Source organism: Sinocyclocheilus rhinocerous, unplaced genomic scaffold (assembly GCF_001515625.1).
Source record: "Sinocyclocheilus rhinocerous isolate Xijiao unplaced genomic scaffold, SAMN03320098_v1.1 scaffold281, whole genome shotgun sequence".
NCBI classification, from domain to species: domain Eukaryota; kingdom Metazoa; phylum Chordata; class Actinopteri; order Cypriniformes; family Cyprinidae; genus Sinocyclocheilus; species Sinocyclocheilus rhinocerous.
In genome coordinates, this window is record NW_015623191.1 from 92257 (window position 1) to 115233 (window position 22977).

Sequence of the window (22977 nt, forward strand, 5' to 3'; positions counted from 1 at the left end):
TGTTTTCTATGTGAATCTCTGTTAAACTGTAATTTATTTCTGTGATGCGCAGCTGTATTTTCAGCATCATTACTCCAGTCTTCAGTGTCACACGATCTTCAGAAATCATTCTAATATGCTGATTTGCTGCTCAAGAAACATTTCTGATTATTATCAATGTTGAAAACAGTTGTGATGCTTGCTTTCTTTTCTCGAGGATTATTTTGATATCTGGAAAGTTTAAAAAGAACAGCATTTATAGCATATTTTTTGATCAATTTAATGTGTCCTTGCTGAATAAAATTAATTTCTTTAAAAAAAAAGAAACCAATTCATCTGAATGGTAGTGTATGCCAAAAATGACCTAAAATATTTAATAAACAGAAATGCATTGGCCGGGTCGTTGTATGCTTGTTAATTAAATATTTTGGCTAATTTGATGATGCATTATAATCAACTGCAGAATCATACCAGGCTATCAGACAAAAGTCCTCACATTTATGTTGGTCTCAACTCATGAATGTCAAGAAGTCTTGTTTTCCAGATGCGTAACACTCCAGTGTTTGTGTTCGGCTGATTTAGGGTGAAGATGGAGAGCAGGAGGAAGAAAGCAGCAAAGAAAAGCACAGTTCAGGTGAAAGATGAAGATCTGTACGGCGGCTCTACTGATGAGAACACGGATGCTGAGGAAGAGGAGGATAAACCCATCCCTGAACTGCCAGGTCTGCCTCACCGCTTCATCTTGACATGGATGTCTTGAGTATTACATTTATTAAAGGATTAGTTCACTTCCAAAATATACATTTCCTGGGTATTTACCCTCCCCCATGTCATCCAAGATGTCTCTGTCTTCAGTCGCAAAGAAATGGTTTTTGAGGAAAACGTTCCAGGATTTTTCTCTGTATAATGGACTTCAATGGGGACCAACAGGCTGAAGGTCCAAATCACAGTTTCAGTGCAGCTTCAAAGAGCTCTACACGATCCCAGCCGAGGAATAAGAGTCTTATCTGTGCATCTGTGGTTAAAAAGTATTTATAAAACAGATAGTTCCGGTGCTTGTTTCTGATTGGCTGAGCCGCGTTCGAAGCTGTTGTAAATGACTCTACAAAGTAACATACACCTTTGTTTACGTTTGTCTGTTGCTCGGCAACCACTTTGTAGCAACCACAACTGTTTCTGAGGAGCTACATTGTTTGGTGGAAGAATACTGTTTGTATTAATATCATTACACTTTATTTGCTCTGTTTTATTTTGTGGAACCTTACTACGTATATGTGAATAACCGTTTTATAAAAGCAATAAGCCCCGTGAAGCCGTGGTTTACAGTGAATTTATAACAGCTAAGGGGGTTTTAGGCACTCCACTGTAAACGATGGCTTCTTGGGGCTTATTTCTTTAATACATGTTTATTTTGTTCATAAAATTAGCGATGGTTTGGCTAGATAAGACTCTTATTCCTCGGCTGGGATCGTGTAGAGCTCTTTGAAGCTGCTCTGAAACTGTGATTTGTACCTTCAGCCCCTTGGTCCCCACCATTATATGGAGAAAAATCCTGGAACGTTTTCCTCAAAAACCTTAATTTCTTTGCGACTGAAGACAGAAAGACATGAACATCTCGGATGACATGGGGGAGGGTAGATTTCAGGAAACTTTTATTCTGGAAGTGAACTAAACCTTTAAAAAAAAAAAACTTTGTTTTTGCTCCTTCAGACTTCCTAACAGGAAAACGCTTCTATCTTTACGGCAAGTTCCCTGACAACCAGAAAAGGCAACTTCAGCGCTACATCATCGCCTTCAACGGGTACGAGACAGACGTGCATTCAGATAATTGCGAGAGCGTGAAGCATCCGTAATCCGTTTGAAGCGCTTCAGAGGAATGGCATTAGCGTCGGCAGGCCTTCGAGAGGCTGTAGGTGGAGCGTGACCGATGAAATGATCTGATCTGTTTGATTCCTCAGAGCTGTCGAAGACTACATGAGCGAGAAGGTCCAGTTTGTCGTGACCAGCGAGGGATGGGACGAATCGTTTGAGGATGTGAGTCTTGCGTCTTTCTTCTTTTTCAGCTTTGTAGGTAGTACAGTGTTTCCCCTGCCATTATATTAGGCGGGCGGCCCGCCCCCCTTGAAGGTCAAGTTAATTTTATTTAATTATATTTTCTCTATAGCGCCAGATCACAACAGAAGTCATTTAAAGTTACCTTTCCTATAGAACACGTCTATACCTTGTTCTTTTATCAAACGAACTAAATAGCCTTATGTTATTTATCTAATTTACACGACGGCATGTCATTTCAGTCTCTACGTTATGGTCGCGCTCTCAGTCTCTATCACGCACAGCGGAGTTCCGCCCGATGCGTGCACACACACACACACACACACAAGTGAGCCCACTCCCACTAGTATTTGTAAATATTAAGCCGCAAAACGATTCATATTTAAATATGAATTCTGCGTGTCTCTGTGTTAATGAATGGCGCAGATGCACGGTTTTGTTTACTACTCGTACTGAAGCGCGCGTGACACTTCCGGTGATATTAGCATCTGTCGTCTCACTAAATGAGGACATAAATACATGAACAACATCTCCAGAACTGCTCTGAGAGTCACTTCATGAGCACTTGACCGTTTCATTTGAGTAAAACTATCCTCATATCATACACACACAGAAATGTAACGGTCATGCTAAAACAGAATTTGGTTACAATAAAACATAAGGTTGGAAAAATAAAAAATTTCATAGGGCCCTAAACATGTAATATTTGTAAAACTTTAAATAAATTGATGTTAAATTGTTTAAGTTGCATGATTTTAATTAATTAGACATGCTTTTTGATTAATAAAATGTAATTTAACCATTAAAAAGGACTCCAGAAAAAACAACAACAACGGAACCCCAAAAAAAGAAATTTTGTCCTGATTGTGTCAAGTTGCAGGCTTTTTCATATCGTTGTGCTTTTAATAGACCGGACATTTGAAAGGCTTTGAGAAAGTCTTCACCCGACAGCACATGTAGATCTGGTTCTGTTCATCGCGAGTCATTCGTGTGATGTTCTTCGGCAGTGCTGAAGTAGTAATGAAAACCCTCGGCCTTCAGCTCTTGCCACTCTTTTAAACGTCTCAAGGTCTATTCTTCCTTTTCATCTTCCTTTACAGCCTCTTCTGTGTTTTTTTTACAGGCCTTGATGGAAAATGGCAATCTGAGCTTTGTGAAACCTACCTGGATTTTCGCCATCAATGACAGGCAGAAGATGCTACCGTACCAGCCCTACACTGTCGTCCCTTAAGAGCGTGTTTAAGTCGTTTTGCTCTGAGAACACAGCCATCAATCTCAGCCTTGACCTGAACAGATCTTAGCCGTCTTAGAGGAATAGTTCGACTTACGAATTAAGCGTTTACTCGCCCTCATGTCGTTCAAAACCTGTATGACTTTCAGTATTTTTGTTTTGCCGTTCTGTTAAACATCTTTTGGGATCCATCATACAGGTTTGGAGGGATGCGCGAATGAGTAAATGATGAATTAGCATTCCTGTTGTTAAACTTCATTGGCCTGTATCCATCACAAGTCTTTGTTTTGATGTTGAAAACCGGACTAATGGCAGATACCAACCCACCAACCCCGAGATAAAAGACTGATCCATATTCATGACCTGTTTTACCAGCAATCCAAAAGCTGTTTAAATATTAATTACTAAAGACCTGAACCTGAGGTCCCTTTTGGATCTGACTTATGCAGAACATACTCATTTAATATGTATGTTCACATATATGGTCAATTATTGATTTAGATTTTCCATATTTACATTTGCCGCCCTCATTGCTTTGCTCAAGACAGAAGCGTTTTAGTATCTCTAGGTGTGGCCTACAGAATATCACAATAATATTGCTTTGGTTTTGAGCTTTTTGAATATTCAAACAACCATATTTATGAAAAAAAGCACCTGATATAAATACTGCTGTAAAAACATTTTTTTTAGTTGTATTTGTAGGAAATTTATGATAGGTGAACTCGCAGTTTTAATGTTTGATGTTTACTTGTTTTTAACGTGTCTCAATTTTGATGTTTTTTGTTGTTGTTTTCTTTTTTCTTTAAATGAAATTCATATTTTGAAATTCTGGTTTGAAGCAAGAATAAAAGTGGAAACTAGTTCAATTTTAGAAGGTATTCAAAAGGTATCTTTCTCGTGATTTTAATATTTTTCTAGTTCTGTTCTGTTTTCATCTTAACAATTCAAAAGCTTCATACCTCATGTGTTCACTGCTGATCTTCGCTGGTTTAAACCAGCTGACCAGTGTCCAAAACCATGAATCTAAACCATCTTAACTAGTTTGGTGGTTGTTGCAGCAAACCATTTAATTAGGGTGTTTTATATTTCAGCAGGGATTAATCAAAGAGAATTCCGAATTCGTACAGAATAGACTGTCCTTGAGTCCTTTTCTCTTCCTCAAACTAATCTTAACTTTTTTTTTTAGCTAGATGTGTCTCAGGCAGAAGATGCTACCGTACCAGCCCTACACTGTCGTCCCTTAAGAGCGTGTTTAAGTCGTTTTGCTCTGAGAACACAGCCATCAATCTCAGCCTTGACCTGAACAGATCTTAGCCGTCTTAGAGGAATAGTTCGACTTACGAATTAAGCGTTTACTCGCCCTCATGTCGTTCAAAACCTGTATGACTTTCAGTATTTTTGTTTTGCCGTTCTGTTAAACATCTTTTGTGATCCATCATACAGGTTTGGAGGGATGCGCGAATGAGTAAATGATGAATTTGCCTGTATCCATCACAAGTCTTTGTTTTGATGTTGAAAACCGGACTAATGGCAGATACCAACCCACCAACCCCGAGATAAAAGACTGATCCATATTCATGACCTGTTTTACCAGCAATCCAAAAGCTGTTTAAATATTAATTACTAAAGACCTGAACCTGAGGTCCCTTTTGGATCTGACTTATGCAGAACATACTCATTTAATATGTATGTTCACATATATGGTCAATTATTGATTTAGATTTTCCATATTTACATTTGCCGCCCTCATTGCTTTGCTCAAGACAGAAGCGTTTTAGTATCTCTAGGTGTGGCCTACAGAATATCACAATAATATTGCTTTGGTTTTGAGCTTTTTGAATATTCAAACAACCATATTTATGAAAAAAAGCACCTGATATAAATACTGCTGTAAAAACATTTTTTTTAGTTGTATTTGTAGGAAATTTATGATAGGTGAACTCGCAGTTTTAATGTTTGATGTTTACTTGTTTTTAACGTGTCTCAATTTTGATGTTTTTTGTTGTTGTTTTCTTTTTTCTTTAAATGAAATTCATATTTTGAAATTCTGGTTTGAAGCAAGAATAAAAGTGGAAACTAGTTCAATTTTAGAAGGTATTCAGAAGGTATCTGTCTCGTGATTTTAATATTTTTCTAGTTCTGTTCTGTTTTCATCTTAACAATTCAAAAGCTTCATACCTCATGTGTTCACTGCTGATCTTCGCTGGTTTAAACCAGCTGACCAGTGTCCAAAACCATGAATCTAAACCATCTTAACTAGTTTGGTGGTTGTTGCAGCAAACCATTTAATTAGGGTGTTTTATATTTCAGCAGGGATTAATCAAAGAGAATTCCGAATTCGTACAGAATAGACTGTCCTTGAGTCCTTTTCTCTTCCTCAAACTAATCTTAACTTTTTTTTTTAGCTAGATGTGTCTCTAATTTCTATCCCTCGTTAAAGAAATCTGTCTTTCTTTCACTTGTGTCCGTCTTATCACGACCTAGCGGCAGAATCACGCTGTCTTTCTTACAGAATAACAGTGGATTGACTTTGTCCTCTCTACTAAGTCTTGGTATTTTTGTTGAATTATTCTCTTGTCCTTCACTCAAGTATTCATCTTCCTGAGCTTCTCAATCTGTTTTGTCTCTGAATTACATAAACTCACCTGCATCAGCACATGCTTCATCCTCTTGTTCTCTGATACCAGAAAAAACAAAACATTAACGTCTTTTCAGTTATTAAAGTTATACATAAAGTAGGAATATGCACCTCTATATGATCCTTTTCTATCTCTTTATATTTCCTTGTAGCGATCTGTACGCTATTTTATCCGTCTTTCAAAGGCGTACTCTTCTGGTGACCGTTAATTCGGTTGGAAAGCAATTTGGCGCGTTAATTTAAATTGTGCGTCACGTGTGCGTTTATCAACGGCTCTTACTGCAGCTCATCCAATCATACATTTAAAACAAACAAAATTTAAACGGTTTATTTTGATTTAAACTGACAATCTGTGCAAATAAAGAAACGCTATTAGTTTTTATCAGCCGTTTGTCACGTCTTGAGGAGAATAAGCCGCGTGAGTTATGGCTATTAACGCTTTATTTTAGCAGTCTTTTTACAGTTTATTTTATGGCGATAATTACTGTTAAAGTAAACGAATATAAATCAGATGAATAGTGAGCAGGAGCGTCTGAGGGAGGAGGAGGCGCACGCCTCTGAAGAACAGAGAGCGCGAAAATGAGAGGCGATCGGGCGCATCATCGGCAGCTTCAGTCGCATCTTTATTATGGTTCTCCATTAATATGAACGAATTTTCTGTCGTTTCGTTGTCGGGATGCGCGTGAAGCTCCTGCTGAATGACAGTAAGTTATTTTTCCCACATTCGTTCTTCACACTTTTCCTCAGCGAGTCCTGCTCCGGGGCTAGTTGTCACAAGGTCAGTCTCTCAATAACTTTGGGCATTAAAGTACTTTTTTTTTTCTAGCACTTGTTTTGCATGTTGGTCATTTCTAAATTCTAAATATTATATATTTGACATACATTAAGGCATTATATTATGAAGGTAGATTAACCGAAGCTGCTCGGGACTAGTATTTTTTTTTTTCTTCATAATTGACAGCTCGGGGCAAATTGTCACACATGTTCAGTTAGTAGGTTAATTATAATACCTATTAGCCAAAACAATGGTTTGGTACGTGTAACTTTGACGTTTATTGTTTCATAATTGTTTATACCGTTAAAATTCAGCTGAAATTGTCAACGTACCCCGATATAGTGGGACAACATGCCCCGATATTGGGATTAGCGGACTGTACAATATCTTTAAAATAAACACCATGAGAAATATTAATCAAAGTGAAATAAATGACACTAAGTCACAACTTGCCCCGGTCTCCTCTAATATCTCCAAGCGGTTTTGTACATGTGTTTGTTTCTTTGGATCTGTTTCACGATTAATACTGACACTTGCTCATTAATTATTTATTTCAAGTCATTGAAAATGTATGTTGTACTGAAAAATCATGTGAGCTGAGGTCCAAATGTCTTGAAATCACGAATGAAAATGCTTCTGCTTTAAATGTTTGTAATTTAATACAAAGGTTTTCATTACTAACCAGTGATATTTGACATTTTGTATTTAAATGTTAAATTAAAACTCATGGAGAATGCGAGAATGTCTCCAAGGAGCATCTTGAGCTTGAATGGAAGAAGAAAATCTGTACAAAGATTCACTTGAGATTCAATTACATGCAATTGATTAGTCACATAGAATTAGCGAAGAATCTGAAAGTTTGTGACCCCATCCCAGATAGCACAGGTGCGTCTGCAAGACGTCTGTTAAAGATCGCTTCATCTGGAAAGCATCTGCTGTGTGCAAACATCTGATAGACGTCTCTAAGATGTCAGTTTTACATTCAATCTAAATCATAAACATCTTAAAGACATCTTCTAAACGTCTATTTGACATCTGATAGGAAACGTCCTTTAGACATATTTCAGATGAGCAAACACTCTGAAAAATACATCTTGAAGAGGTAATGCAGACGACAAATAGACATCTCAGTGATGTACGTGTGCTATCAGGGATAGCGTTTCTCTTAAAAAAAAAATAAAATATATATATATATATATAAACTGTTTATTTCCATGTTTAAATGCCTGTTTGTTCAGGCTTTTGCACTTTTTGTCTCTTTTTCCCCTGTTTACATTTGCAGTCCTGTTTGTCTTGCTGTAAGATTATGCAAATTTCCTACACAAAAAGAAAACACTTCCCTCTTTGGCTCTTGATCACTTGTCTGGTGCTCTAATAACATTTGTAGATTTGTGTGGGTTTATGCGCGTCCCTGATCATATGAGTCGTCACCTAACAACAACACAAAACATTAATGCAAACAGTGCCAGCGTTGCTTGAAAAGCGACTCATTTTAAATGCAACAACGGCGCATCTGTGAACAATCGCTGACACTGCCAGGATTCCTATTGTGTGCTCACTTCTGTTGTATTCGCATTTACGCGTGGATGCAATAATCTCTGGCGCAGTTCTAAGGAAATGCATGTTTATTTTTTATTTGTGCTTCTATTTCAGGACACGTTATGTGTCGTATAGTTACAACTACACACATTCATATGTTCATGTATCTATTAAACTCTTTGTTGTTCAAGAGAACTGCTAAAATATGGATCTGAATCTGAGCTCTGCGGTGGTTAATGAAGCCGTTGAGGCACTGAAAACGAGCGACACATTCCTCTGCAGCAGATGAGATCCTTATTACTGGCCACCGTAAAAGATTCATGTGAGCTCCACTCGAGCAACGAAGCGCTCAAACCCTGAATCTCATGAAACCTGTCAAGAACATGTTCATATTGCAGCCTGTTTTAGGATCATTAAGGTCAATGTGAAAGTGTGAACGCTTTCTTAATGCGCGTTCCTGGTCATAATGTTTCATGCAAATGTAATAACTTGCTTCATCTGATGCCTGTCATATAGACATGTTTCCTCATTCCTGGATAAAATCAAGTCCTGACCTACATTTGCTTTCTTAGAGAAAAACCGGTTTCAAATTTTGGAAGTGAAATGCAGACCTGCAACCTGTACGCATTTTGACCTCAAAGTATGATTTGTCGCTCTAAACTACGCAAAAACCTGGTGACGCCCATCCATGCGCAGTACTCAAATCAAGCAACAGCAAAAGAAGAAGAGTTCGACCAATCAGAGCGCTGAGTTCATTCCCCAAATAGCAAGCGGGGAGGATTGACAAATGCGTAAGGCCTATCATTAAAAAGAGACTGCAACACAAAATCCCGCTCGATCCCCCTTCCACTCGTCTGACGGATTTCTTAAGCGAGGACAGTATAGCAGTCATTATTTATTTCTCTCCGAACTGGCTCCCCCCAAACCCCGCGTGTCTCTTCCCGTCACAATGATGGTACTCCAAGTTTGGCAGGTCTGGAAATGAGTTGTGAATGCCATTTGAAAGAAAAGTTCATCCAAAAATTAAAATGTCCCCACCCTCAGGCCATCCAAGATGTAGATGAGTTTGTTTCTTCATCAGATCTGGAGAAATGTAGCGTTGCATCAGTGTCTCAGCAATGGATGCTCAGCAGTGAATGGGTGCCGTCAGAATGAGAGTCCAAACAGCTGATAAAAACATCACAATAATCCACAAGTAATCCACACCACTCCAGTCCATCAGCTAACATCTGGAGAAGACAAAAGCTGAAACTAATCCAGCATTAAGACGTTTTGAACCATAATCTATAATAACTCTTCCTCCAGTGAGAAAGTGTTCTGGTGTGAATCAGGAGAGAAATCTGCACAGATCAAGCAGCGTTTAAACAGCTCTAAACAAATATGTGGCTAGATTTTGATGTGAGAGACAACAGGAGATGCACTTTTTCACTGGAGGAAGCGTTATTATGGATTATGGACTCAATGTATTTGAGTTAAAAACTCTTAATGCTGGATTAGTTTCAGTTTTTGTCTTTTCCAGATGTTAACTGATGGACTGGAGTGCTGTGGATTATTGTGATGTTTTTATCAGCTCTCGTTCTGACGGCACCCATTCACTGCAGAGACACTGATGCAATGCTACATTTCATGTCACAATGCAAAAAATGGTCCAAAAAGGCTTTAATAAAAAAAAAAGTAATTTCTTATTCATTTAATCTTTTTCTGTTTCTAAGTGCAGTGTGACATGTTTTCATAAGACATTTGAGATTGAGTGGTGATTAAAACTGATCATCAGCTGCAGACACTTCGAGAGATGGAGGAGATTATTAGATTAGGAAGCAATTATTGCACTGCAGAATGGAACTGCATGCAGAGCTATTAATTTCTGGAGCGCATACATTCATTAGCTAATACTTAATTATCATTTTCTCATCAGCGATCAGTGTTTGTGTCTATGTAATGACAGATTCATCAGCGCTCAGATTTAATACAGATACGAGAGCTCTCATCAGTGCGTATTGTCTTGAGTGATTCCTGATTAACAGGCACGAGGATGAGAACCGATTCCTTTGGAAAGAGTGCTGCTTTCCCTTTAATTAGGGTCGGAGCGTCCGCTTCACTGTCTCGCAGCTGCAGTCTCATTTGCATAATTTGTTTCAATGAACTGCTGCCCTCAGAAACGTTGACATCTTAATGTTGTGATGAACATGTGCTGCATAAATTATGCATCAATGCATGTGCTGAAATGCATGCATGTGTTCACTCTAATGTCGTTAGTAACTTGTTCGCTTCACTCAGTCTTTCCCGCTGATTTGTAAATACAGTTGTTCGCCCGTAAGCTCAGTGTCCATTGATTTTTGTTAATTGTTGAAATAATTAATTTGAAGCTTACGTTCAGGAGAGTACAGTCTTGTTTTACGGGGTTGTTGTTTTTTTGTTTAACACTCATGTTGTGTTTTAAAACTGGGTACAACTTTTGTGTCATGGGCCCACATTGGTTTCCTCGCTATTTGACAAAAATCAGTACTATGAAAAACACTAAAGATTTGTGTAAAAACAGAAAAACTCTACTGTAGCTTATCTGAGACAAATATATTTAATAATTATCTTCTATTTTTGTGTTATTTCTGTTATGTTAGGGATCAGTTTGTCCCATATATTTTAATGTGACCCACATATTTTATTTTTATGTTAAAATTAACTGCTCAGACACATTTTTTGTTGTTGTCATGACTACTTGTAGACGTAGTGACTATTTGTACACTGAGCTGCCAGTAACTACAAGTATAAATAGTATCTTACAATATTTGTGCTTGATGTAAGTAGTATTTATTGCTATTTGTACTTCCTCTGCCCTTGTGAGGGTAAAATGGGTTTCTCACACTTTTTTCTAGTAATAGAGATCCAAAAAACTAACAAACAGATTCAACAGATTTTTTGACTGTGAAACTCGTATAACTTTTCCTTGGATAAATCAGAAGAGTTATCTAAATTTTGAGTAAAATTTGTGTCTTTATTTAACTAAATTTAATAAGTTCTCATGTATTTCATTTTTTGTGTTTGACAAGCTACAAAAAATGTTTTCTCTTCTTTACACTATTTAGTGTTTTTCGAAGTGTTGATTTTTGGCTAATTGCATGAAAACCATTTGGGGGTCTGTTTGACCCCAAAACAAAAGTTGTAACAAGTTTTTGCACAACCTTTTCAAAACACATAAATGTATCAAAACTTTGCATGCACATTCATGACCCTAAATAGAAAATATACACCAAATGTCAAGAAGAAATTAATAGTTTAACCAGCATTTCAAGCAGTTTGAATATTGAGTGTGGGTCAAATTGACCCAACACAAAAGTTGCAACAATTCTTGTACATCCTTTCCAAAATGCATCTATGTGTCGAAACTTTGCATGCACATTCATGACCCAAATTTGAAAATATTCACCAAATTTTAAGAAGAAATCAATAGTTTAACCAGTATTTCGAGCACTTTGAAAATCAAGTGTGGGTTAAATTGACCCCATCACAAAAGTTGTATAAAATTTTGTACATCCTTTCCAAAACACATCTATGTGCCAAAATTTTACATGCATATTCATGACTCTAGATAAAAAATATTCACCAAATTTCAAGAAGAAATAAATAGTTTAACTAGTATTTCGAGCACTTTGAAAATCGAGTGCGTCAAATTGACCACAACGTAAAAGTAGTAACAATTTTTATACAGCCTTTCCAAAACACATTGATGTGTCGAAACTTTACATGCACATTCATGACTCTAAATTAAAAATATTTACCAAATTTCAAGACGAAATAAATAATTTAACCAGTATTTTAAACAGTTTGAAAATTGAGTGTGGTTCAATTTTACCACAACACATGAATTCATCAGTACATTGAACACTGCAGTATTTTCTGAGCGTATAAGAACTGTTACTTTGAAACTTTTTTACACTGAAGTTTTTAGAGGACCGTGAGCTGAACGGTGCATGAAAAACCTTGTTATCACATGCGATCAAGGGCTTCCAAGGCGGCTATGTGTTTATTCAATAGTTTCAATGGACTGTTAATTAAAAACCCTGGCATTACGTGACTCATGCGTGACTGTGCAGTCGTGCCGGCTTTACCTTGCTTGTAGCGTCACGTTCGTTCCCTTGAGCGAAGCTCGCCAATGCAATTAGTCCTTTCACTGAAGTGCTTGCAAAATGGCAAGTAATGAGAAGTTGTGCTTTAATACACTGAAGGCCTGATCATGTGTGTGCATTTAACAGAAATTGCATTGAGTGTTCATGTTTTTCAAACTTAAAATAAATGGTTGCAGCTTGAAAGAATGTTGTTTTTTCTTCAGTGATGGAATGGCATGCTGTTCAATGGGCAATAGTAAATGCAGTAAACACGTCATATTATGCTGTTAACTATAATTAACCAGTTCTTTAATTTAAAAGAGACTAGCTCAATGTTGCTTTAGTATTATTGATATACTATTATAGTTTTTGATAATATTTTGAATTATATTTTCTGTTTTCACTGCAAATTTAGTTAAAATTGTAGTAATTTTTTATGATTTTTCTAATTATTTTAGTTTTATTTAGTTTTTTAGTACTTTAAGTTAAACAAAATAAAAATTAGAAATGTTGGCAACTAGCTGAAATAAGTTTAAGTTGATATTTTATTTTATTTCAGATAAGTGAATAAAATGGACCCTTACGTTTTTTTTGTACAAAAATATATTTTTTAATGGTTTTAGTTTTAGTTAACTATAATAACCTTGGTTCTGTCGACTTATATATTAATAATAATGAAGTCAATCAAATTGACCTTTAATAAATTAAGTTTAAGTTTTTATTTTCAGTAATTGTTTAATTTTATTTCAATTAACACATTTTTTTTATGGTTTTAGTTTTCTTTTAGCTATAATTACCTGGTTCTGCTTTATATATTAATATATAATAATTAAATTTTTATATAATTACAATATAATTACATGCTTTATCTATTAATATATTTTTTATGTTATTACATTTGAAGTAATGAAAATGTTTTTGTTTTTTTTATGAATTTAGTGTTAGTTAACTATAATAACCCTGGTTCTGCCTCATATATTAATAATGAAGTGGATCAAATGGACCTTTAATTAAGTTTTTTTTTTTTTCAGTTAAATTTTATTTAAATTAACTTTTATGTTTTTCGTTTTAGTTAACGTTATATTTTATATATATTTTATTCTATATTTTTTTATTATATTTTCACTTTTTTCCAAGTAACGATTTTTTTTTTTCAAACTAATTTTTTTTAGATAACTATAATAACGCTGGATTTGTCTTATATACTAATAATAAAGTGGATCAATTGGATGTTTGTGTTTCTCCAACAGCTTGTGCTCATGGGAAATATCCTATTGTGACCATTACAAAATGGTTTAATGAGTAAATAATGACAGAATTGTAATTTTCGGCATTAATTGTTTTAATTGCATGTCTTCTCAGGTGCCCAGAGGAGCTTCATAATGCCTCTTCTGAACGTGACTGAAGACCCCACCCCAGATTCGTCTCCGTCTCTGTCCTCGTTTCTCCCGCAGACGAACTGCTCGGTGTCTCCGTCTCCCTCGTCTCCGCCGTATAACTTCTACGCCGTGCTGTTGGTGTTGCTGATTTTTTGCGTGGTGTTTGGAAACGTTCTGGTTTGCGTGGCTGTGTCCCGAGAGAAAGCGCTGCAAACCACCACCAATTACCTCATCGTGTCTCTGGCTGTGTCCGACTTGCTCCTGGCCACGCTGGTGATGCCCTGGGGCGTCTATCTGGAGGTCAGTGGACGTCCTGATTGGTCAGTTTAATTGATAATTAAATGTAGTCGCAGCACAGAAGTAGAGCCCTATGAAATCCCTCATTTTTTCCCTAATTGTTGTATTTTTTTCCTAAATGCTATTTTTGTCCTCTACCTTTTTTTTCTTCTGGATTCTCTTTTTTCCATTTAAATTTTTCAGGATTCCATTTGAACAGTTACATTAAATGTTAGCCATCAAAAAGCATGTCTAACTAATTAAAATTGTATCAACAATTTATTTTAACAAAAATTTAATTTTAATTTTTACATTCCCAAATTATTAAATTTTTTTCTCAAATTCTGTGTTTTCAGTTTAAATTTTTTTCTGGATTCTGTTTTTTTCCCCTCATTAATTTTTTACTGGATTCCATTTTAATGGTTACATTTAATTTTAGTAATCAAAAAGTAAATCTAATTAATTGAAATTATGAAACTTATACAATTTAACAAAAATGTATTAAAAAATTTAACAAATTAAATTTTTAGAGCCCTATGATTTTTTTTCTCCCTAAATTTGGTTTTTCTCTTTTAATTTTTTCCCATTAAATTTTTTCTAAATTCCATTTTTAATTAAATTTTAGTAATCCAAAAGCATGTGTAACTAATTGACATTATGAAACTTACACAATTTAACAATTAAAAAAAATAAGAAAAAATATTTTATGACCCTATGAAATATTTTATTCAAATTTTTTTTTTTTTTACGTTTACATTTTTCAAAATTCTGTTTTGATGGTTTAATAAAGTTTAATAATAAAAAAGCATGGCGAATCAATAAAATCAATTCATAAAACTTTTAACAATTTATTAATTTATGAAAAAGTTACAATAATAGTGCCCTATGATTTTTTTTCCACAACATAAATTCTGTGTTATCTGTTTTCATTTTTCTGGAATTAATAAAAATTTATTAGCCCCAAAAAGAAAAATATAGAAATTAAATTCAGGCATGAAACATTAACAATTCAATTAATCTATTAAAATGTAATCAAATAAAAATGTTAAAAATTCCTTTTATTTTAATTTTTTTATTTTATTTGCATAAAAGTGTGCTATTCCTTAAAAAAATAAAGTTCTATTATTATTATTATTTGAAAAATTCCTATTTTCTCAAGTTAAGCCGAACTTTTGTTTTGATAAATTGAAAACAAGGACTAATTTTTAGTCTAACTTTTATGTCTTGTTTACATGATTCCGTGTGCGTTTTCCGCATCACAGAAATCCTATGGCCTTATATAAGAACAAAACCAGCTGTGATTGGTCACTTTACATGTCAATCATAGGGTCTCCTGCTTTCTGATTGGCCGGTTCATGGCCAGTGTGTGTTCAGATTCTGTGCTGATTCCTCAAATGTTTGTGTAGGTTGTGGGTGAATGGACGTTCAGTCGGATCCACTGTGACGTTCTGCTCACGCTGGACGTCATGATGTGCACCGCCAGCATCCTCAACCTGTGTGCCATCAGCATCGACAGGTGACCCATCCGGCCTGCGCCAGAAATAAAATAAAAATGATTAACATTAACACTTTAGCAATTTCCTAATCTGTTTTGCCTCAGCGTTTGTTTGGAGCGTCGCTTGACCTGAATTTTAATTATAAATCCTGCAGTGTGTTTGAGGCACTTTTTCTGCTTGCGGGGAAATTTAGCGAATGCTGCTCCTCATTAAACCCATGCTGGAAAATTGCATAACGAGCGAGGCGCATGCATAACGAGCTGCAGGTAAAGTGGATGATTTTGGCCGTTATATAAGCGTAACGCATCATTACTGTACCTGAGAATGCACTAAAGAGAAAACAGACTCATCTTATTCAAGTCCAACCAATTCATTTCTCATCTGAACGGAAATTGTGCTTTTGTTCCTATTCAAAAGCGGTTTCATTTTTGACTTTTGACGTGCTTTCTGAAGACTGAATGATGGGTCGTTCGTGTTCTACACGACCTTTAAAACTTCTCAAGCGTCTCAATAAATTAATCAGTTTCTATAGATCATTCAACAGACTTTCAGTTGTTATTGTGCTTTATTCTCTCGAATGAAACCCTCCTCTCGGAGATGAATGACCTCTGTGTGTTTCCTCCATTCTGATCGATGTTATTGATTTGCACAGATTGACCAACACAACACACGATTGATCATCTCGACCGAAACGCTGTGTCTGTCTGCTTACGGCTTCTGCAGAATATATAATATGTTTTTTCTATTTTCTGTAGCACTTTGGATTAGGAAACACATATTCACTATTAAAAGAGTTTTTCCTAATTTGCTTGCTTATTGATAGTTAGTAAGGTAGATGTTGTAGTAGTTATTAGGTGGGTTAAGGGATGTAGAATATGGCCATGCATTAATATGTGCTTTATGAGTACTAATCAGTTTAGACAATATGCTAATAATATGCATGCTAATAACCAACTAGTTAATAGTGAATACTGTTCCCTAATCTAAAGTGTTGCCCTGTTTTGACTAGGGTTGCAAAGAGGTGAAAATTTTCAGGTAAATTTTGGAAACATTCCAGAAAAACTTTTCGGTTTATTACTGCATAATGGGAACAGTTGCACTGTTTTTCAAAAATAGTAGGCAGTTCTTAGTGTGCACTTGGTATTCAGTGAGTAGTAAACTATTATTCCATGCATTCTATCCTTCTTGTCTGTCATCACTGTAGTACTGTAGTGTAATGTTGTATTTGTTGCATCAGTAATTCTTCATCTAAGCGTGTGTTGATGTGCAGGTACACAGCCGTGGCCATGCCGTTACTCTACAACACACGCTACAGCTCCAGAAGACGCGTGGCTCTGATGATCGCTGTCGTCTGGTTCCTGTCCTTCGCCATCTCCTGCCCGCTGCTGTTCGGACTCAACAACACAGGTACACACACTCACCTGGACATCATAACTAGTCGATGAGGAAACTGCATCCATGGAGTCGCATTTCTTTGTTAAGTATGTTAATTATTAATTTCTTAGGCCTCTAAATGATCGACATGATCAAAACTTACTCAATCTCCTGTCTCTGATTGATAGTTTAGAGTGTTTTATCCAGTCAAAGCTCTTTTAGTGAATTGCATATTTTGCATACAGAGTTGTTTTTTTCCCCTCCGTATTCTTACGATTTCAGACTATATGAGCCATAAAAGTCTGATGGATCAAATATGATAATCAACAAAAATATGCAAAATGTATTAGATTTAAAAAATATATTTTGTCTAGAGGTTCACCAAACTGTTCCATTTTTAAAAAATAGATTTTTCTGACTATTATTTCACATGTCAGGCTTTACAGGGCTAATAGACCCTCATGAACATAATAATAATATTAAATATATATTACTTGAAATGATATATATATATATATATATATATACAGAGAGAGTTTTTAATAAAATTTGGAAAATATAGAAATAATTATTTCTATATATTTTGATTATTTTTTTATTTTTTTTCAAAATTTGATTAGGAATGCAAAATAGCTTATTTTTTTATTTTCTGGAGTGTTATTATTTTTATTTTCCAAATTTGATTAGGAATGCAAAATAGCTTATTTTCTGGAGTGTTATTATTTTTATTTTCCAAATTTGATTAGGAATGCAAAATAGCTTATTTTCTGGAGTGTTATTATTTTTATTTTCCAAATTTGATTAGGAATGCAAAATAGCTTATTTTCTGGAGTGTTATTATTTTTATTTTCCAAATTTGATTAGGAATGCAAAATAGCTTATTTTCTGGAGTGTTATTATTTTTATTTTCCAAATTTGATTAGGAATGCAAAATAGCTTATTTTCTGGAGTGTTATTATTTTTATTTTCCAAATTTGATTAGGAATGCAAAATAGCTTATTTTCTGGAGTGTTATTATTTTTATTTTCCAAATTTGATTAGGAATGCAAAATAGCTTATTTTCTGGAGTGTTATTATTTTTATTTTCCAAATTTGATTAGGAATGCAAAATAGCTTATTTTCTGGAGTGTTATTATTTTTATTTTCCAAATTTGATTAGGAATGCAAAATAGCTTATTTTCTGGAGTGTTATTATTTTTATTTTCCAAATTTGATTAGGAATGCAAAATAGCTTATTTTCTGGAGTGTTATTATTTTTATTTTCCAAATTTGATTAGGAATGCAAAATAGCTTATTTTCTGGAGTGTTATTATTTTTATTTTCCAAATTTGATTAGGAATGCAAAATAGCTTTATTTCCAAGTTGATAATAGACCCTCATAATGCTCCAAACCCGTATGACCTTGTGAAACTCAAAGGAGAATCTTTACTCAGTTCTTTAACATACAGCAGCGATTCATCATGACCACGTCAAAGTCGTACTGATTTGATGTAAATGCACGCTGAACGAAGAGCTGAACTTCTTCTAAAACAGTGAAAGTCATCTCTGCTCAAAACCCAGAGACGGTCGCGTCCCGTCGAGTTTAATCTAATGTTTCTCTTACTTCAGCTCTCCAGCTCCGTCCTTTGAGCCTGACCTTCGTCTGAGCCTTTATAAACTTCATCGGTTGAAGCAGCACAGTGAACTTTTGTGCTGATCTCCATCCAGAGGGACGTGGCTGGATTCATGCAGTCGTAATTAGGTTTCCCTCCGAGCATAATTATCATGTCCACACTCCAGGCTATATGCATGTTTCTCCTTTGTGTTAAAGCTCTAATGATCAGCTCTCATATATGCTTACATGTAAGGATTTGGGAATAAGAGCAAATCCCAGTATCCCTCCAAAGATCACATCCTCCAGGCGATCCCAAAACGCGTCTGTTTAGCTCAGCGGGATTCATTACGGATGGATCGGAGAGCAGGAAAGGTCCAAAGGTTTTGTGCTTCAGCTCGATTCATTGCTGTCTCTATTTTTTTAATTTTGGAAAAACTGTTGTCAGATACACACAGAAACTAAAAGATGTTCACTACAACCTGCCAAAATAAAAGTTTGGTTTAAGTTGAAGAAATTATGACAAAAATATGTTACTCTTGTATAGTAAAATGTGCTTCTTAAAGTAATAATAATGTGATTCAGACTTTATTGTAAAGTTTAATTTAAAACTTTATTTTCTTCCATATTTTAATTTTAACAGTAAAACTCTGTTTAACGAAAAAAAGGATGTTAATTTTCATTCGATTACATTTTAAAAGTTTCATTAATAACATTTTTTTTTTATGCCTTTATTTGGTTGTCAAGTGAAACAGAAAACACAGAATTTCTGGATAAAACAAAATCTTAGGGCTCTATTATTGTAAAAATAAATTGTAATAAATTATTAAATTGTTAAATGTTTATTAATTCAATTAGTCAGACGTGCTTTTTTATCATCAAAATTTAATTAAAGCACTAAAGCGGAATCCGGAAAAATGAAAACTGAAAATATAGACTTTGGGAAAAAATATAAAATTTAATTTTGGAAGGAAAAAAAAAACAGATTTCATATTTGTCAAACTTTTAATGAATTGTTTTTTAAAGTCATATAAGTTTAATAATTTAAATTAATTTGACATGCTTAATAACTAGTGCTGTCAAACGATTAATCTCATTCAAAATAAAAGTTTGTGTTCACATAATATATGTGTGTTTACAGTTTATATTTATTATGTATATATAAATACACACACATGCATGTGTATATTTAAGATAAATATGTTATGTTTGTACGTTCAATATATTTATATATAATATAAATTATATGAATATAAATATATACATGTAAATATTTTCAAAATATATACTGTATGTGTGTGTATTTATATATACATAATAAATATACACAGTAAGCACACATATATTATGTGAACACAAACTTTTATTTTGCATGCGATTAATCGTGATTAATTGATTTGACAGCACTATTAATAACTAATATTTCTAGAAAATCAAGAAAAATTTTAATTTAGGAAAAAATAAAACTGATTTCATAGGACCTAAAACTGTAATTTTTTTGTTACAATTTTCATAAATTGTTGTCAAATTGTATACGTTTCATGATTTCAATTAATTAGACATGCTGTTTGATAACAAAAATTTCCAGAAAATCCATAAAAAAATTAAAAAAACAGAAACCAAAAAAATTAAAAGGGGGAAAAATGGAATTTAGAAAAAATAAAACTGATTTTAAAAAATATTTTTGTTTCATTGGTGTCTACAACGAACAATTGAGATATTATAGACATCCTACAGGAAAAATCTCCTTGTAATTCTTATAATTTAGTCTTGTAATTTATAAAAAGTGCTCTACCCTCCAGCGCAGTTGTTCACGGAAATAAAGCAGAACTTTAACTAGTAGAGTTTAGTTATTGTTAATGTCACGTGTAGCGATCGCAGCACATCGTTATTGAGACGCTGCTACTTATAATCTAGCGTCGTCTCCTTATTTAATGTTTGCTCGTGTCTCTGAGCGCTCGCATTCATCAGTGTGTTGAAGAGTCCTGTTCTTCCAGACGCTCCACGCGTCTACAGCAGGATGATCCGACTCCTCCTGCCTGGATCTCAATAAGACCCTCTTCAGCTCGAGTGCATCTGCTGTGTGTGTGTGTGTGCGTGTGTGCATCTGCTGATCTGCGCGTTTGCGTTCAGAGACCTTCACAGATTGTCCCTGCACCTGGATGAGGCGCTGAAACAATAGCAAATACATATAATACGCAGCGTTCAACCAAACATGACATTTCCATTGTGAGTAAGAACCGTTGAGTCAAGGTTTAGAAGTTTCTTTAACATTCCTAAAGATGCTATTCACTCAGAATTCTGTCATGTTTACTCTGCTTCATGTCATTCTAAATGCTTTCTTTACTCCATTATAGGAACAGTTCACCCAAAAATTTGCTGAAAATATCCTCACCCTCAGGCCATCAGAGATGTAGATGAGTTTGTTTCTTCATCAGATTTGGAGAAATGCAGCATTGCATCAGTGTCTCAGCAATGGATGCTCTGCAGTGAATGGGTGCCGTCAGAATGAGAATGCAAACACCTGATAAAAACATCACAATAATCCACAAGTAACTGGAGTGCTGTGGATTACTTGTGGATTATTGTGATGTTTTTATCAGCTGTTTGGACTCTCATTCTGACGGCACCCATTCACTGCAGAGCAAGTGATGCAATGCTACATTTCTCCAAATCTGATGAAACAAAGAAACAAAACTCAAACTCTTGGATGGTCTGAAGGTGAGGATATTTTCATTTTAGGGGTGAACTGTGACTCATGTTTGCATGAGGTTCACTCTCGTCTTTTCTCTTTCTCTTATCAGCCAGTCAGGAAGGGAGAGACTGCAGTTTTGCCGACCCTGCTTTCGTGGTTTACTCCTCTGTCGCTTCCTTTTACGTGCCCTTCATTGTGACCCTGCTGGTGTATGTGCAGATCTGCGTGGTGCTGCGCAGACGGGGCAGACGCACCGCACCTTCACGCAGACACGGCCTCCATCCAGAGCCCAGAGATGGACAGAGATCCCGCAAGGTGTGCTGGGAAAGAAATTAATACTTTTATTCATCAAGGACGCATTAAATTGATCAAAAGTGAGCGTAAAGACGTTTATAATGTTACAAGTCAAGTCACCTTTATTTAGATTTATTCAGATTGTACTAGATTGTGTCAAAGCAGCTTTACAGTATTAAATAGGAAAATAGTGTGTCATTGCAAAAGGACAACAGTAAACACTCAATTTTCAGTTAAAGGCAGTTTATCATTGAATTCAGTGATGTCATCGTCCAGCTCAGTTTAAATAGTATCTGTGCAATCAAGTCGACGATAAGCCAGAGGCGACAGCGGCAAGGAACCAAAACTCCATCGGTGACAGAATGGAGAAAAAACCTTGGGAGAAACCAGGCTCAGTCGGGGGGCTCCTCTGACCAGACGAAACCAGCAGGTTGACCCATGCTGCAGCAAAGTTAGATTGTGCAGAGGACTCAACTGGTTCCTGCTGGTCGATACTGTCGAACGCAGCGCTAAGATCCAGTAGCACTAATAGAGAGATACAACCACGATCAGATGATAAGAGCAGGTCATTTGTAACTAATGATTTACAAAAGATTTCTATTTCAAATAAATGCTGTTATTCTGAACTTTCTATTCTTCTGTGAATCCTGAAAAATAAAATGTATCACAGTTTCCACAAAAATATTGATCAGCACAACTGTTTTCAACATTGATAATAATCAGAAATGTTTCTTGAGCAGCAAATCAGCATATTAGAATGATTTCTGAAGATCATGTGACACTGAAGACTGGAGTAATGATGCTGAAAATACAGCTTTGATCACAGAAATAAATTACATCTTAACAGATATTCACATAGAAAACAACTATTTTAGATTATAATAATATTTCACAAATTGTACTGTATTTTTGATCAAATAAATGCAGCCTTGGTGAGCAGAAGAGACTCTTTCAGAAACATTCTTACTGACCTCAGTTTTTTGTTTTTAATTCACCACTCTGTAAAAGGCTTTATTTATTATAATAATATTGATGATTATTATTATTATTATGGTAGGGCATTATTTTACATCTGTTCAGAGAATTGGCTGAATTCGATTTATTTCATGTTTATTCGTATAACACTTTTCACAATAGTTTCAAACCAACTTTACAGAAAATGCATGTTTCTACATTACAATTAAGAGTCGAATGAATCGTTTATGAATCAATATATTTCATATGCTTTCATGCTTTTAATAGTTTCTCCTTCTTGTTTGTCAGAATAAATGCACTCATCCTGAAGATGTGAAGTTGTGCACTTTAATAGTGAAGCCTGCTCCACAACGCAAGAAAGTGGTAAAACGCTGCAGTCCTTCTCGTGTTCAGTCCTGAGTGTGTGTGTGAGTGTGTGTGTGTGTGTGTGTGTGTGTTAGTTTGTGTGTGAGTGAGTGTGTGTGTGTGTGTGTGTGTGTGTTAGTTTGTGTGTGAGTGAGTGTGTGTGTGTGTGTGTGTGTGTGTTAGTTTGTGTGTGAGTGAGTGTGTGTGTGTGTGTGTGTGTGTGAGTGTGTGTGTG

The 22977-nt window shown here is 35.2% G+C and overlaps 2 protein-coding genes across 3 annotated transcripts in view; both read left to right on the forward strand.

The window, feature by feature from the left end:
• LOC107737754 (DNA repair protein XRCC1-like) overlaps positions 1-4030 on the forward strand; it is a 22728-nt gene extending 18698 nt beyond the window's left edge. Inside the window, exons 15-19 of one of the 2 annotated variants that reach the window (XM_016549470.1) lie at positions 562-701; positions 1690-1780; positions 1938-2013; positions 3155-3268; positions 3462-4030. In XM_016549470.1, the coding sequence (XP_016404956.1) occupies positions 562-701; positions 1690-1780; positions 1938-2013; positions 3155-3262 (415 nt within the window). In that variant the 3' untranslated portion in view covers positions 3263-3268; positions 3462-4030. Of the gene's footprint in view, positions 1-561; positions 702-1689; positions 1781-1937; positions 2014-3154 lie in introns of both variants that reach the window. The other variant, XM_016549401.1, reaches the window with a different exon arrangement.
• A 2557-nt stretch (positions 4031-6587) lies between these two features.
• The window catches only part of LOC107738867 (D(2)-like dopamine receptor), an 18205-nt gene continuing 1815 nt past the window's right edge, over positions 6588-22977 (forward strand). The window contains exons 1-6 of the mRNA XM_016550797.1: positions 6588-6604; positions 13680-13996; positions 15379-15488; positions 16739-16875; positions 21238-21443; positions 22686-22792. Coding sequence (XP_016406283.1) covers positions 13700-13996; positions 15379-15488; positions 16739-16875; positions 21238-21443; positions 22686-22792 — 857 coding nt within the window. The 5' untranslated portion in view covers positions 6588-6604; positions 13680-13699. The remainder of the gene's footprint in view (positions 6605-13679; positions 13997-15378; positions 15489-16738; positions 16876-21237; positions 21444-22685; positions 22793-22977) is intronic.